This window comes from Centropristis striata, chromosome 24 (genome assembly GCF_030273125.1).
Source record: "Centropristis striata isolate RG_2023a ecotype Rhode Island chromosome 24, C.striata_1.0, whole genome shotgun sequence".
Taxonomy (NCBI): Eukaryota; Metazoa; Chordata; class Actinopteri; order Perciformes; family Serranidae; genus Centropristis; species Centropristis striata.
Genome location: NC_081540.1, coordinates 17,328,957 through 17,345,425, shown reverse-complemented (window position 1 = coordinate 17,345,425; position 16,469 = coordinate 17,328,957). Strand labels below are relative to the sequence as shown.

The following is a 16,469-nucleotide window of genomic DNA, read 5'->3' as shown; positions in this document are numbered from 1 at the left end:
TTGAGTATCCTACGACTGCTGCCTTTCGTACTACTACTACTACTACTGAGTATACTACGACTACTGCCTTTCCTACTACCACTACTGAGTATCCTATGGCTACTGCCTTTCGTACTACTACTACTACTAAGTATCCTACACCTACTGGCTTTCGTACAACTACTACGAAGTATTCTATGGCTACTACCTTTCCTACTACTACTACTACTGCCGCTACTTTTAATGTTGCTACTCACCCTCCTACTAATACTACTCGTACTACTACTACTCCTACTACTACCACTCTTACCCCACCTTCTACCACTCCTCTGATTTGTGATAATGGAGGGAAACCTGTGAGTGGTGTCTGTATCTGTCCTGATGAATGGACTGGAGAGAGATGCTCTGTTGGTAAGTCAGGTTTCACAACAGCCGAACAAGAAAACTGTGTTTTCTAATCCTTTTTTAAACAAACAAACAAAAAAAAACTTGGAGAACACATTATTATTTGATGTTGATGTTCCCATCCTGTCAAAGAAAAACTGACCTAGTCAAAACCTTCAGCTGTCATTTATTAACCTTGTCTATGTAGAAAATTTCTGCCCCCGCCAACAGTTGGCTGGATACAGTTTCCCACGCACACCCATCGGCTGGTTTGCATATTCAGACGAACTCTGTAAAGTAGGAACGAGTGGTGGTAAGTTTTTCCATCCACCTCAGTCTATCCATCAGATACACCATAATACACCATAATGCTGCATTAACTACCTTCATTTCCATCCAGCTGGTAAACCCCGAGCTTCGACCAGATGTTCTACCAAGAATGGACCACCGAGTTTTGAGCCCCCACACGTCTATCTGTGTGACCAGACGCTCAGTGACATACAACAAAATGTGAGAATTACTCTTTTACAGTAAATAGGGATAAAAGGCTCATTGTGTTAAAAACAAATCGCAGACCACAGACTGCATCAAAGAAGTGGAGGTAACCTCCGGCTCTAACCGGCAACAGTACCTCAAACCTGGGGTTCCCAGACGTTGCCATACAAAGGACCCCCATATAGCATTAGCCTCTGATGGGGACCCCCATGTTGCAATTACATGTACATTATGATCGCAAAGATAAAAAAAAACTAACATACAGCTTCTTGATATATTCCCCTTATTTTTTTCATTAATAATTATATTCAAACATCCCTTGTCATTTCTGTCTTGATATTCAACAGTAAACATATGTGCTTTAAGATTTGTTCTTTTTTGTTAGGCCTATTTATTCATTACATTCAATGTCTAATGTTATAAAAGACATATATGAAAAGACATATTAAAAAAAAAAAATCAATATATCAAAGTTTCCATGACGGCCTTCTTCAATACAGCATGATTTATAAACGTGTTTCCCTTTTAGTGATTGATTATGTTTTTCTCATCAACCAATAATAAAACTTTACAGAAGCTTCAGATTTACAAGTTTTGATTTTTTTATTGGTCAGATTTCTCCACCAATCAATCCATCTTCGTTTCATGAATTATGGTCCCATTTAGAGTCAAGCAGACCATAAAGCAGGGGAAGATCAGTGACATGACAGTGAGTCCATTTTAATCAGCTGTGAACGTGTTTTTGGTTTACCTTAAACTATGGAAGTTAAGGTCGCTTTAACATCTAAAGTCTGGTGGATACTATTTTTGCATTTTTCATTTCGTTTAGTTTTCTTCCACACTGTGCTCTGTGCTCAGCATTTTATTAAGATTAGACAGACTTATCCAACCATTGTAAACAAATGTCCTTCCTCTATTGGACAGAATATGTGAGGGAACGAGCTGCTGCTTTATGAAGCAAGTCATGGACTTTAATGTATTGTTGGTGTTTTGGAGTTTTTTCACTTGGCATTGATCTAATGTGCGATTGAATCTATTACCCAGTGTCTGTGATTTGGTTCACTTTCTTCTTTTGGTGCTGACTGCGTTCTCACCTGCAGTAGCATTCTCTTTTGCACTTGGAAACGAACAAAGAATCGTTTTTTAGCTGACCAGAGTTTGGTTCTTTGGTCCACACTAGAGTTTGTTTGAACATTCACATTCAGTGGACCAAACCGCTTAGGTGTGAATGCCCACTAAGTTTGTTGTAGCCTGGATTCAGGTGCAGTCAGATTGCAGGTACTCTTGGTACCAAAAACTCCAAAATGACAATGTCCAAACTTCAGGCTTCAAACCGGTCAACATAAACCGTGTTTCGACAAGGGGGAGAAAGTGGCCACCGAGAAAGTCTCAGGCCACACCCTCTCAAAAGTCTGTTCACTCTGCGTGTCTCAACTACAAGTTAGCCCCCAGAGGGATTTAGAGACTCCGGAGGTGATGTATGGTTGTCGCCGCCGCTAACTGTGCACAACGTCAGCAGCTTAAAGAAGCATGGCTAATTATGCACAGCGTCTCCGCTGATCATAAACATAGTGATTGTGAATTAACGACATCGCTAACTGTGCACAGAGTGTCCGGTGCTTGTTGTAAACAAACAGAGATCGCTAAGTGAACACCTCCTGCAGCAGCAGCACATACACACTGTACTGCTACAGAGCTAACTGTAGCTAACTGCTGCTCGTTAGCGGCTCGTTAAGAAGAGTGACGCCTGGATTCCACTGGATGCGTAACGACTCCGTCAGGGGTCTGTCCGCAACGGCTGCGTATCTACGCAGTCCGTCAACACCCACCGGATCCGTCTGTGTCGGAGCTGTTACGGACAGCAGAGTCCCGAGGACGCACGAGATCTCGCGAATTCACGCCTAATCAATTGATATAACTGGAAGATAATCAACATCTCCTCGTTAATGACTGGAGACAAATCCAGCGACTCCGTCTTAATGAGCGCTAACGAGGTCGGCCGGCTTGTTAACGAGCCGGCCGACCTCGTTAGCGAACCCGAGGAGGTCAGCTCTTTTAAATCAGGACTAAAAACACTATTGTTTACTGAAGCGTACTCTTAACTTTAACACTTATCTGCTCTACTCTACTGCCCTTACTTTTTAACTACACAATGTTTGACTTGTGCTTTTTATTATTTTATCTCTTTTTTTTTATCCTGCTGTATCTTCCCTGTTTTAATTGACTGTTTTTATTGTTTTCAATTGTGTCTTGCTGTTTTTAATGTGTATGTAAAGCACTTTGAATTACCTTGTGTTGAATTGTGCTATACAAATAAACTTGCCTTGCCTTGCCTTGCCTTGCCTATTTTATTTTGAAAATATACCGGTGTTTTATTTTGTGTCTGTGCAAGACTTCCTGTCCCGAACGATCTGCTCTGTGCTGAATTTATGCGTAGTGCTCCGTCGTCCGACAAAAATAGAAGCTCTGCGCAAGTGTTGCGAGGGCTGTCGGATGGCCCTGCGTTGTCGGACTCATTACGCAGCGGATCTGCAGTCGGTGGAATCTCACACATTGATTATAATGGGTGCGTAACGGCTCCGACGACGGATCTGCAGCCGTTACGCATCCAGTGGAATCCAGGCGTAAGAAGGAGTCGCTGGATTTGTCTCCAGTCGCTTTCCTGAAAAATAAGTCGCTAAGGGGGTCTGAAAAGCTAAAGCTGTTGCTAAATTTAGCAACAAAGTCGCTAAGTTGGGAACACTGCTTTGCCGGCTTTTACAAATGGCGTGTGCTGATGTCATGTAGAGTACTACATCACATCCCGCTTAGCGATCTATCCTATCAGCAACCAGGCTGTTTTCAGGGAAGAAAAAAGGCCCTGCTCTTCAACAGGGACTAAAAATGTCCCGACAAAAGTCCGCTCCGGACTGCTCGTATTCAAATTAGGGGCGTTACGGCAAGTGAGACCCGCCTCATTCCGGGTATTGTCCGGCTATTACCTGGTAGTGGAAACAGCCCTATACTCTCATGAACATGTTTGTATGAAAATTTGCAATGATGCAGCATTGTTCATAGGATGTCCTCTCGGGTAAAGGTTAATATAACGACTTCTGGGCATAACTTTTGGACTCATGTTGTAACACGTCCCCGAGCATCATTTAATGGGTTAGCTACGAATTCCAGCGTGTTACTTTTCATAGGAATAACTTCGAACCGTTCATGCACATGGCTACTTATTTTATACAGTCTGTGGTCCGGACATTCAGTTTTGGTGATGATGTGGAAAGGTATGTCCACATCTGCAGGTTCAGTAAATAATTGTGTTTTTGTCTCTCAGCTGACGAGTCCTGCTGCCTTAGAGACGTTGGCGAGCAGCACTCAGATTCTGACGTCCAAACCTGAAGAGTTGACGGCTGAAAACATCACAACAGCAGCTCAGATCGCCAACACGCTGCTGCTGTCTCCAAACGCCACAGAGGTACAAACAACAAACTGAAGCAGAAGAAACTCAGTGAGTTTTGGCTCAACGATTTTGACTGATTCCAACTTGATGTTTGCAGGTCGTCAGGGTGGCTGCCATAGCAACAGTCAGCCAGCTGCTGAACGCCAGCGTGCCAGACAACAGCGAGGAAAACAGCGCTACACTGGAGTAAAAGAACAACTCTAATCCAGCTTTGATTTGGGGCTCAGGCTGCAGGTTGTTGATTTCTTTTTTTGTGTATTCATCATCTATCTTACAGACTCACAAAGACCCTGGACCAGCTCTCTGTGGACCTCAGCCTCAGTTCCAACATGTCTCAGTCTCAGGTGGTCCAACCCAACCTGGTGGTCCAGTCGACACAAATCGCTGCTGCAGACACTCTGGGAGTCCAGTTCACCTCGCTCTCAGGTCAGTCACGTGATCACTGCCCCTCAGACAGTAAATATTTTAACTGACGGTCAACAACTCTGAGGTGGTTTAATTATTCAGGATTATACACTGTATGAAATATTGATACATTTACCAGAAATGTACTGTATTATTTTACATTTTTTTCAGTTTTTTTCTACTTAAAGTACTTTAATTACAAATAAAAATAAGAATGAATTTGCAAAACTGATAAAAACCTTCAAATGAATAAAGCAACAGCAGTTTGACTGAGTTCCATCAATAGCAATAAAACATTCAGTAAATAAATTAAGATATCTGCACTGTAAAAAAAAAAAAAAGTTATTTTCCAGAAATATACTGTATTTTATTAATTATTTTTCTACATTAAGTGGAAATACCATAAAAGGGTTATTTACGTTGATTACAAATATTAACTATAAAATGTAAGTTGAATCTGTTAATTAATATAATGGGGCATTCTAAATTTTGAGAGTGGTCTTCAATGTTAAAATACAGTAAATTATATGTAAAAACTAAAGCCACTTTCTGTTTCAGTCTCTGGGGTCAGAAGCCCTGTTTGTTTGACTTGTTCACCTAGGTCCTCCTCTTGATGTGGACTTTGTCACTCTTTAGTATTATACTGTACCAAAAAAAGAATGTTTATTTCATAATTACTCATCCATCTAGTTATTTTTTGCAGAACTCAACTGACTAAATTAACTTTCTCAGGAAATTATCACAGTATCTTCTGGCTATGGCTGTGTTTTCCCCCAATTTTTTAAGGAGTTTGAAATAGAATCCAGCGGCTGTGGCTCAGTTGGTACAGTGGTCGCGCACTGATCAGAAGGTCAGTGGTTCGATCCCTGACTGTGGCAGCCTACATGTCGAAGTGTCCTTGGACAAGATACTGAACCTCAGATTGATCCCGATGCTGTGTTCATCGGTGTGTGAATGAATTCCCAAAGGTGGCAGGTGGCACCGTTTAGGGTAGCCTCTGCTACTTGTATGAATGTGTGTGTGAACGGGTGAATGAGCGCAGTCTATAGTGTAAAATGCTTTAAGTGGTCGCAAAGCGACTAAAAAAGCGATATGAGTGCAGTCCATTTACCATAACACAGAGTTTTACGTCCCAACATTAAAGTGTAAATGCTACAAGTTGTTTTATATCACCATCTGTCCTGCTGCAGGCTTTATCACATGATTCGGTTGAATTAGTCCAGAGTCCACATCAAGGTGCAGCTCAGGGGTTATTTAAACATCTGTTCAGTAAAGCTTTTTTATGGTTTTATGATTTAAATAGTCTTCATAACTTGTGAGCGTTCACATCACTGTACAATTCAACACTGATGATTAATCAGATTCATCCTAAACTCCCTGGACTTAAAACTGACACATCTGTGGTCCTAACCTGAGATATAAGTACTAACAGGGGGCGGCTGTTGCTCAGTTGGTAGAGCGGGTTGCCCACCGATCGGAGGGTCGGTGGTTCGATCCCTGACCATGGCAGCCTGTATGAAATATTGATACATTTACCAGAAATGTACTGTATTATTTTACATTTTTTCTTGTTTTTTTCTACTTAAAGTACTTTAATTACAAATAAAAATAATAATTAATTTGCAAAACTGATAAAAACCTTCAAATGAATAAAGCAACAGCAGTTTGACTGAGTTCCATCAATTGCAATAAAACATTCAGTAAATAAATTAAGATATCTGTACTGTAAAAAAAAAAAAGTTATTTTCCAGAAATATACTGTATTTTATTTATTATTTTTCTACATTAAGTGGAAATACCATTTACTATTATATTATTATAATTATAATATATTATTATATTATTTTACGTTGATTACAAATATTAACTATAAAATGTAAGTTGAATCTGTTAATTAATATAATGGGGCATTCTAAATTTTGAGAGTGGTCTTCAATGTAATACAGTACATTATACAGTAAATTATGTGTAAAAACTAAAGCCACTTTCTGTTTCAGTCTCTGGGGTCGATAGCCCTGTTTGTTTGACTTGTTCACCTAGGCCCTCCTCTTGATGTGGACTTTGTCACTCTTTAGTATTGTATTGTACCAAAAAAAAAATGTTTATTTCATAATTTACTCATCCATCTAGTTATTTTTTGCAGAACTCAACTGACTAAATTAACTTTCTCAGGAAATTATCACATTATCCTCTGGCTATGCCTGTGTTTCCCCCCAATTTTTTCTCAGTTGGTACAGTGGTCGCGCACTGATCAGAAGGTCAGTGGTTCGATCCCTGACTGTGGCAGCCTACATGTCGAAGTGTCCTTGGACAAGATACTGAACCCCAAATTGGTCCCGATGCTGTGTTCATCGGTGTGTGAATGAATTCCCAATGGTGGCAGGTGGCACCATTTAGGGTAGCCTCTGCCACCAGTATGAATGTGTGTGTGAACGGGTGAATGAGCGCAGTCTGTAAAGTGCTAAAAAAGCGATATGAGTGCAGTCCATTTACCATAACACAGAGTTTTACGTCCCAACATTAAAGTGTAAATGCTACAAGTTGTTTTATATCACCATCTGTCCTGCTGCAGGCTTTATAACATGATTCGGTTGAATTAGTCCAGAGTCCACATCAAGGTGCAGCTCAGGGGTTATTTAAACATCTGTTCAGTAAAGCTTTTTTATGGTTTTATGATTTAAATAGTCTTCATAACTTGTGAGCGTTCACATCGTTGTACAATTCAACACTGATGATTAATCAGATTCATCCTAAACTCCCTGGACTTAAAACTGACACATCTGTGGTCCTAACCTAAGATATAAGTAATAACAGGGGGCGGCTGTTGCTCAGTTGGTAGAGCGGGTTGCCCACCGATCGGAGGGTCGGTGGTTCGATCCCTGACCATGGCAGCCTACATGTCGAAGTATCCTTGAGCAAGATACTGAATCCCAAATTGCTCCCGATGCTGCGTTCATCGGTGTGAGAATGCATTCCCTATGGTGGCAGGGGGCACCGTTTAGGGTAGCCTCTGCCACCAGTATGAATGTGTGTGAACGGGTGAATGAGCGCAGTCTGTAGTGTAAAGCGCTTTGAGTGGTGGCAAAGCAACTAGAAAAGTGCTATATAAGTGCAGGTCCATTACCATTTACATCATTTACAGTCTTTGACTGATGAAGTTCTTTATCTTCTCCTTATTTGTCATTGTAAGAAGACATAACTCTTTTGATTTTAGGGAATAACCTGAACATCACATTGGGAATAATAATAAAATAATAATAGTAATATAAATACAAAAAAAAGTAGGAGTAATGATAATAATAATGATATTAATAATAATAATAATAATAATAGTATTAACAATGGTAATAATTATATTGATGATATCAAGATTTTTATGGTACTCACAAGATACAGCTTTATCTTGAAGTCTAGGGCCTACAGCAGCCTGAAAGAGACAAAAATAAGACAAATTTAAATCACCTGCTGTGACTCTAGAGCGGTAACTCAAGAATATAAACATAAACATATAGTATACATACATATATTCATACATTTCTCATGATCATCACTGATAACTCTGTTTCCTGGTGTGTTCAGGGACATCTGGCAGTTTCGTTGATGACCGCATTGTGCTAAACACCAACACATCGACAATCATGGTGGAAAACGGGATTTCTGACGCTCTGATATACGTTCGATTCCCACCAGGTGAGAATTATAAATACTAGATAGATTTCTTCTGCCTCAACTAACTAATAGAGCTTTCATTTGCAAAAACAGAAGAAAAACTCCATATCAGTTTGATTGAATGTCCTTGTGGCTGCAACAAAACATTCAGGAAAATAAATTATGAAGTTTTTGTCTGTCTTGTAAAAAAGCAGCCGTTGGTGTCAATCAGCAGCCAGAAAACGTCTCGCTGGGTTTCGTCCTCTACCAGAACGACCGTTTCTTCAGGTCGAGGCGCTACAGTCGGAGGCGGGCCACTGTCAGGGTTCTGTCTGCCAGCATCAGAGGTCAGGAGCGCCGCACGGTGCCACAACATGTGGAGATGCAGTTCAGACCAACGGTGAGAATACTTCTGCGTACTACTTTTTAATAGTTCTCATTAAAAAATAACGCTCTGATCTTATGATCTTATTCTGGAAATGTTCTGACTGAATTCTCGAAATATTGCGACTTTATTCTGGAGATTTTACAGCCTTATTCTCCAAATGTCACAACTTAATTCTGGAAATGTTACAACTTCCATCCATCCATCCATTTTCCTCCGCTTATCCGGGGCCGGGTCGCGGGGGCAGCAGGTTAAGCACGGCATTCCAGACATTCCTCTCCCCAGCCACAACGTCCAGCTCCTCCTGGGGGACCCCGAGGCGTTCACAGGCCCGGCGAGAGATATAATTCCCCCACCATGTTTTGGGTCTTCCCCGGGGCCTCCTACCAGTTGGACGTGCCCTGAACACCTCTGATGGGAGGTGCCTGGGAGGCATCCTTACCAGATGCCCAAATCACCTCAACTGGCTCCTTTCGACGCGAAGGAGCAGCGGCTCTACTCCAAGCTCCCTCCGGATGTCTGAGCTCCTCGCCCTATCTCTAAGGCTGAGCCCAGCTGCCCTATGGAGGAAGCTCATTTCAGCCGCTTGTATCCACAATCTTGCTCTTCACTACCCAAAGCTCATGACCATAGGTGAGGGTTGGAATGTAGATGGACCGGTAAATCGAGAGCTTTGCCTTCAGGCTCAGCTCCTTCTTCACCACGACGGTCCGGTACAACGGCCGCATCACTGCTAACGCCGCACCAAACCGTCTGTCCATCTCACGCTCCGTTCTACCCTCACTCTTGTTCACGATTGAGGGTAGACCCAGAGATACTTGAACTCCTTCGCTTGAGGCAGTACCTCTCTCCACCCAGAGGGAGCAGTTCAGCATTTTCCGGTAGAGAACCACGGCCTCAGACTTGGAGGTGCTGACTCTCATCCCTACCGCTTCGCACTTGGCTACAAAACCGCCCCAATGAGTGCTGGTGATCCCGGTTTGATGAAGCCAAAAGAACCACGTCATCTGCAAAAAGCAGAGACGCAATTCTAAGGACACCAAACCAGATCCCTTCCTCCCGCTGGCTGCGCCTTGAGATCCTGTCCATGTAAACTACGAACAGAATCGGAGACAAGGGGCCCTGGCGGAGGCCAACACCCACTGGTCACCTGTTTGACCTTGTGCCTAGTATGCGGACACAGCTCTCACTTTGGTTGTATTGGGACCGGATAGCTCGTAGCAACGAGCCCAGAACCCAATATTCCCGCAGTACCCCCCACAAGACTCCCCGAGGGAAACGGTTGTAAGCCTTCTCCAAGTCCACAAAACACATGTAGACTGGATGAGCAAACTCCCATGACCCCTCCAGACGTCTTGTAAGGTTAAAGAGCTGGTCCATTGTTCCATGGCAAGGACGGAAGCCAAATTTTTCCTCCTGAAACGGAGGTTTGACAATCGGTCGGAGCCTCCTTTCTAGCACCCTGGAGTAGACTTTACCGGGGAGGCTGAGAAGTGTGATTCCACAGTAATTGGAACACACCCTCAGATACCCCTTTTTACAAAAGTATTCTCCACATGTTACAACCTTATTTTTTAATTTTTTTCTAATTAGTCGATTAAAAAAAGTCGATTAATTAGTCACAATTTCTGAAAGCTGAAGTTGACATATTCAAGCTAGGAAAACAAGCGAATATTCACATTGAAGAAGGAAAGTTTTTGTCAATTTGTCTGAATGTTTACAATTAAACATTTATTTATCAAAATAGTATTGATTTATTGACTAATGTTTCAGCTGTACTTAGAGTAAAACGTGATAGACATTGTGTCTGGTTCAGGTTCTGGACGGGACAGCTCTGTTCCACTTTGCTTGTGTTTTCTGGGACTACAGTCTGCAGGACTGGAGCACCGCCGGCTGCTCCAAAGGAGACGCTTCAGACGGACTCCTCAGATGTTTCTGCAACCACACCACCAACTTCGCTGCTCTCTGGGTAAATCAACGTTTATCATCAGACTCAGGTTTTGTTAGACAAAGGTTTGTGAGAACTCCATTGTGTTTGTGTTTCAGTCTTTCAGAGAGAACTATGAGTATGCAGAAGCCCTGGATGTGATTTCTATTGTTGGACTTTCTTTTTCTGTTCTGGGTTTGGTTGTTACGATAATTCACCACCTTAAAGACAAGTAAGACTTTTGTATCAAACATGTTGTTTATCTCAAATGTTAAGGCTTTACCCTCAAATTATGACAATCTTATTCTTAAAATGTTGAGACTTTATTCTTAAATTGTTGTTACTTTATTCTTGACATATGACGACTTTATTCTCAAAACTTTATGAGGTTATGTAAGAACGGTTGTGACATTGTTCTGGAAATGTTATGACTTTATATTTAAGTTGTTAAGACTTTTAGACTCATTCTTTATTATTTCAATGTTATTCCTTAAATATGACTAAAAATCTAAGTCGTTTCTCCTGCAGCTTTCAGAGAAAGTCCCGTGAGCGCGAGACGAATAAGAACTCGAAGCTCGCTCTGCTGAGCATCTGCGTCAGCCTGCTGGCCTTCATCCTCACCTTCCTCTCTGGAGCTGTCAACTCCAGCCAACAGTACGCCAGTCCGGTGGAGGTCGACAATCAGACCAACACGGTCCCGGACTCTGACGAACACGTGGAGCCAGACGGAGGCTCATGTACAGCGGTGGCGGCTCTGCTTCATTTCTTCCTGTTAGCCACGTTCTTGTGGAACTTCCTGTATGGCATGCAGCTGGTGCTGCTGGTCCGGACGATGCGTCGAAATTTGCCTCCACACTGGACTTCCCTCAGTGTCACTGTGGGATGGGGTAGGGCTTTATCCACTGTTATAATAACAATAATAATAATAATAATTATTATTATTATTATTAATAGTTTATTAATAGTTACAGTAACAGTGTTAAAAATAATAATAATAAATAATTTGTATGTACCCAATGTAATACTATAACTATAAGTTAACTTACTTTTCAATAATTATAATAACAATAATAATAACAATATTAACAACTGTTTTCATAATAAACTGTCCACTGTAATAATAAAAAGAAAAATAATACAATAATTATAAAAATGTGTTATATAAGAAGCTGTCCACTATGATAATAATTATAATAATAAAAATGAATAATTTTATCCTGTCAGGAGTCCCAGCTGTTGCCATGGCGTCCACACTGGGACGCTCCTACAGCGTGGATGACCCGCTCGGATACAGACAGGAGGAATTGTTGGTCCATTACTATTATTAATCATTTATTTATTATTTTTCTATTGAAACATTTATTATAATTTCTGATGTGAAACTTTCACTTTTCTTAAACTACAGTTGGTTTTTTGGAAAATCTAGATTTAAATACATATCTGTTATTATGGCCACGGGGCAATCGCACTGAGCACTGGTCCCATACAGCAATAGCTGCATTGAAATGAATGGGACGGCCGAAAAAAAATGAGCGAAAAAGAACAATAATTGGAGATTTTTAAACGTCTACTTCTCATAATTTCACTTAGAGACTCCATTTAAACTTTAGACAGTAGACACAAGTCTTATTGGTGTATTAATCCACATTTCGATAGGTCATATAGTTTTTTATCAATCCCTGTTCAATGACCATGATCATTTTTGGAGAAATTCTGAGATTATAATGGGTGTGTATTGCACGGAATGTTCGTGTCACAGTGTGTGACATCATCGCCAGAGTGTAGAGGGAGAGAAAAAATTGTCAAAAAATAAATTTGAAAACTGCACTCCAGGCCGCAAATTCCACTCTACAGAAATAATTTATACATAGAAACATAGGAAAATTAGTCTTCTCCCTCACAATCCTCTGGTAAAGCTGTCAGAGTTATTGTTTTGGTGTAGGATGCACAGATGTGCCACCAACACGCACCAACAGCCTCATTGGCTCCCATATTAAAAACGCAGGAAGATTTCTGAAAAAGGGAGATGTAACAGTTTTTTTAGATCGCTCTAACAAAGCTATTTTTTCATTTTTCTGAAAAAAAACCCCCCATATCTAGACGTTCAGGAAGAACTCAGGACTCTCAAAGTGAAGTTGGATCAATGATAGGTATTATGGTTTTGCCAAAAATGCTTTCTGTTCAAGGCCAGAAATTCCACTCTGTCCACCTCTGCAGGGTGTCAGTTAATTCTGTTGATTGCTTTGATCTGATTGCCTTTGATCTTTGATGTGATTAGTTACAGATACACACACACACGCGCGTAAGTGCGCACACTCCTCACACATGCATACACATGCTTCAAACGCACATGCGCGCACAGACACACACACACACACACACACACACACACAAATGCTTGTGTAAGTGCGCACACTCCTCCAGATACACGTTACACACACACACACACTTTGAGGTTAAAGGGCATAGTTTGAAATCTCTGAAGAATCTCATCATCGTGTACACACACCGGCTGTAGCCCCCGTGGCCCTTTCAGAATTTCCCCAGAGGAAATTTTCTAGTTGTATATACTGTCATTAAACATAATAATTTATGTTCACCTCCTAGTTGCTGGCTCGCAGCTTTGGATAAGAACAAACAGTTTGACTTTGGGAAGCCGATGTTCTTGGGTTTCCTCCTTCCAGTCGCTCTGATTCTGATCTCCAATGTGGTTCTGTTGGTTCTGGTCTCGCTGACCACCTGCAGGACCGACCCCGCCCTCAACAGGTAACGACTTTATCGAAAGACTTTTGACCAACATCGATGTCACAAAACAGGAAAAAACAAGTATTCTGAGAGTTAAGATTTCAAGAATGATATAATATCATATAAATCTGGGATGGGCAACTTAAATGCTTGGGATGGGCAACTTAAATGCTTAAATGAGGGGGCCACAATTTTTCATCGACACTACCACAGGGTCACATATAGGACAGTGCACTTAACCAGATATGATGAAACTGCAATTTTAAATATGTTTTCAGTGCAGTAACTTAACATATTTCATGCTCAAATGCATGTTTAACAGTATAAATAGGAATACAAAAGGTTTGAAGCAAATAAAAAATACCCACCAACATTAATTGCAAGAAGTAATTTTGTGCATTTTTACACTGCACTTTTAAGATTTCATGCTCAAATGCATGTAGTTGTACTGAGGGCCACTTCAAGTTAGGGTGCGGGCCGCATGCGGCCCCCGTCCCTCCAGTTGCCCATCCCTGATATAAATAAAAGGGTTAAGAACGGATTTTACAAATAATGTATTATTTTGAAGAAAAAGTTGAAATGTTTTCTGGAAAAAGTCTGACTAATTTGAGAAGTTGGGAGAATGAATACTATTCATTATATTTTGACGAAAAAGAAACATTTTGAGAATAACATTTTACAGTTTTTAATTAAAATAAAGTTGTATTATGAAAGCAATATTTTGAGAATTACATTTGAAGAAATAAGATATAATATTTTCAGAATTTTTAAAAATATATTTATTTTAAAAAGTCATAATATTTATTTAAAAATATACATTTGTAGAAAAGCTCCGACAGTAACAGCAGTGTATCTTCATTTACCACTTTTCATGCTGCAGCACCAGACGTTACTCTTTTTGGAAGAAGTTTCTCACCAGTTTTTCTGTGGCCGTGTTACTGGGTCTGTCCTGGACTCTGGGCTACCTGGTACTCGTCACTAAAGGCTCCGCCCACCTGGTCTTCAGCATCCTTTTCTGCATCTGCACGACCACACAGGTGGGCTCGTTTATATTTTACATCTATATGAACATGTAGTACAACATTTCCTGGTTCCAAGTTTTCAGGCATCATTTAACAAATCAAAAATCCATTGTTGTTCAAAGTATCTAATGAAAAAAGTCAAACATTTTCAAGTGCAAAATCGTGAAAATCTAGAATTATGTAATATTCCTCAGACAATTGATTCTTCCTCTTTTTTTGTATCGTGAATGAAGAATATAAAAAAAAAATTTAAAAAAATCTTTCCTGCCACATGCCATCACACTGTACAATAACAAATAATAGCCTGGTTCATTACATACTGTCTATGCACTTTATGTGTTCTTTATGCAGACTGTTCATTGCACCTTATTTGTTTCATAGCACCAACATTTTTATACTGTATATTCATATTTATTCTGCACTGGAATTCTATTCTACTCCTTAATACATACTCCTTTAGACACTTTATATTTGATTGTATTTTTATATTTTATTGCTTGAAGTATGCCTAGGTTGTTCTTTTTATTTAATTGTCATTGTCTATGTGTGTAATGCTGCTGCTACACTGTAATTTCCCAGCTTGGGATAAATAAAGTATATCTATCTATTGAGTTTAAACCAGAAACAAACCTTCATCTTCTGCTTGTGTTTTCAGGGGTTGCAGATATTTTTCCTCTTCACAGCCAGGACGGCGTCCTTCAGAGCCTCCGTGTCCACATCCCTTCAGCACGTGTCATCTGTCAACCTCCACCTCAGAGAAACAGTATACAGGCTGCAGAGGAGCTGGGGGACGACTAGCTCCGAGTTCTACAGAGATCTTCAGACGACCACTGAAAAAGAAACACACGTCCCAGAATTCAGTGAAACTAAACGTTGAACTGCCTGAAAGAAAAAGACAACAGGAAAAGGATTTATATTTAATGATTAAAGCTTTTAGCACTTTGACCAACAGATAGTAGCACAAAACAATGAACAGCATTTTTTAAATTCAATTAATAAACATATTACATAATCAAACAATATTTAGCTTTAATAATATGAACGTTTCAGAGCTGATTTATTTCTAAATTTTACTGGAAAATTGTTTATTTCCAAATTAATATTTCTGTTACACACTTTTAGGATTTACAAGATATATAAAACTTAATTTAATTTGATTTGCTGATGGAATCCCTTTTAATCCCTTGATCCCTTTTGTGTTGATGCAAAGTGTATGCTGAATATTTGTAATATTTAATATATTTTACTGTGTATACTTATAACCGATGTAGTTTGATATTTATTATTCAATTATTAGGGTCCAAGCATCGACTGCAAGGGTCGGTGAGGACCCTATTAGAATTGGAGGAATTATTATTATTATTGCTGCAAAATAAATTGGCTTTTTGGAGGTTTTGTCATATTTAAAAAGTTGGTCTGGTGTAAATATTGATATTTTAGGGATGCAGCGAATCAGTGTGGCAAAATCTCTAAGTTGTGCCCCCTAGAAAATTTAAAAAGAGTTGCACAACACAGGAAATAGAGACATGATGCAGAGATGCACGAAAAATCCTCTTGGAACCATACTCTAAACCTAACAGGAAGTCATCCATCTTGAATTGAATGGCATTTTTGGCATTTTTTGCCCCCCCAGATATTGACAGATATTGCACCTGTTAAATGCCGTCTGCTCCCAGTCAGCCAGGTAGATATCAGCATATGGTGGGAAATATTTCCTCCCCATCGCACATCCACACACCTATAGATAGTTTTTGCAATCAAATTCGAAGTCATTTCTGATGAGGGTAATCTTCAGTAGCTGGAGGAGTTCCTCATCCGAACGCCCAGCCTCCGGGGAAGCTGCAAGGAACCTCCGGATGGCTGCCAGCCCCAAATCTGTGTCTATTTTTGTGTATAATGAATCTATATCAATGGTAAATAAAAAAGTGTTTTCCAGGACAGTAAGTGTTTTGAGTTTGTTAACGAATTCATAAGTGTCTTTAATATAGCTCGGGTGTTTTTGTGATAATGGATTGATGTAATGGTCTATGTATT

General features: G+C 40.2%; 1 protein-coding gene across 1 annotated transcript; it reads left to right on the top strand.

Annotated features, from left to right (window-relative positions):
- The first annotated feature begins 360 nt into the window (after positions 1–360).
- On the top strand, positions 361–16,387 carry LOC131962599 (adhesion G-protein coupled receptor G7-like). The gene is made up of 15 exons (XM_059327545.1): positions 361–390; positions 595–676; positions 764–873; positions 4,178–4,318; positions 4,401–4,489; positions 4,581–4,729; positions 8,288–8,398; positions 8,572–8,756; positions 10,558–10,710; positions 10,788–10,900; positions 11,197–11,555; positions 11,893–11,974; positions 13,276–13,434; positions 14,294–14,450; positions 15,091–16,387. The coding sequence occupies exons 1-15, from the start codon at positions 361–363 to the stop codon at positions 15,310–15,312; spliced, it is 2,142 nt and encodes a 713-aa protein (XP_059183528.1). The 3' UTR covers positions 15,313–16,387.
- Positions 16,388–16,469: the final 82 nt, after the last annotated feature.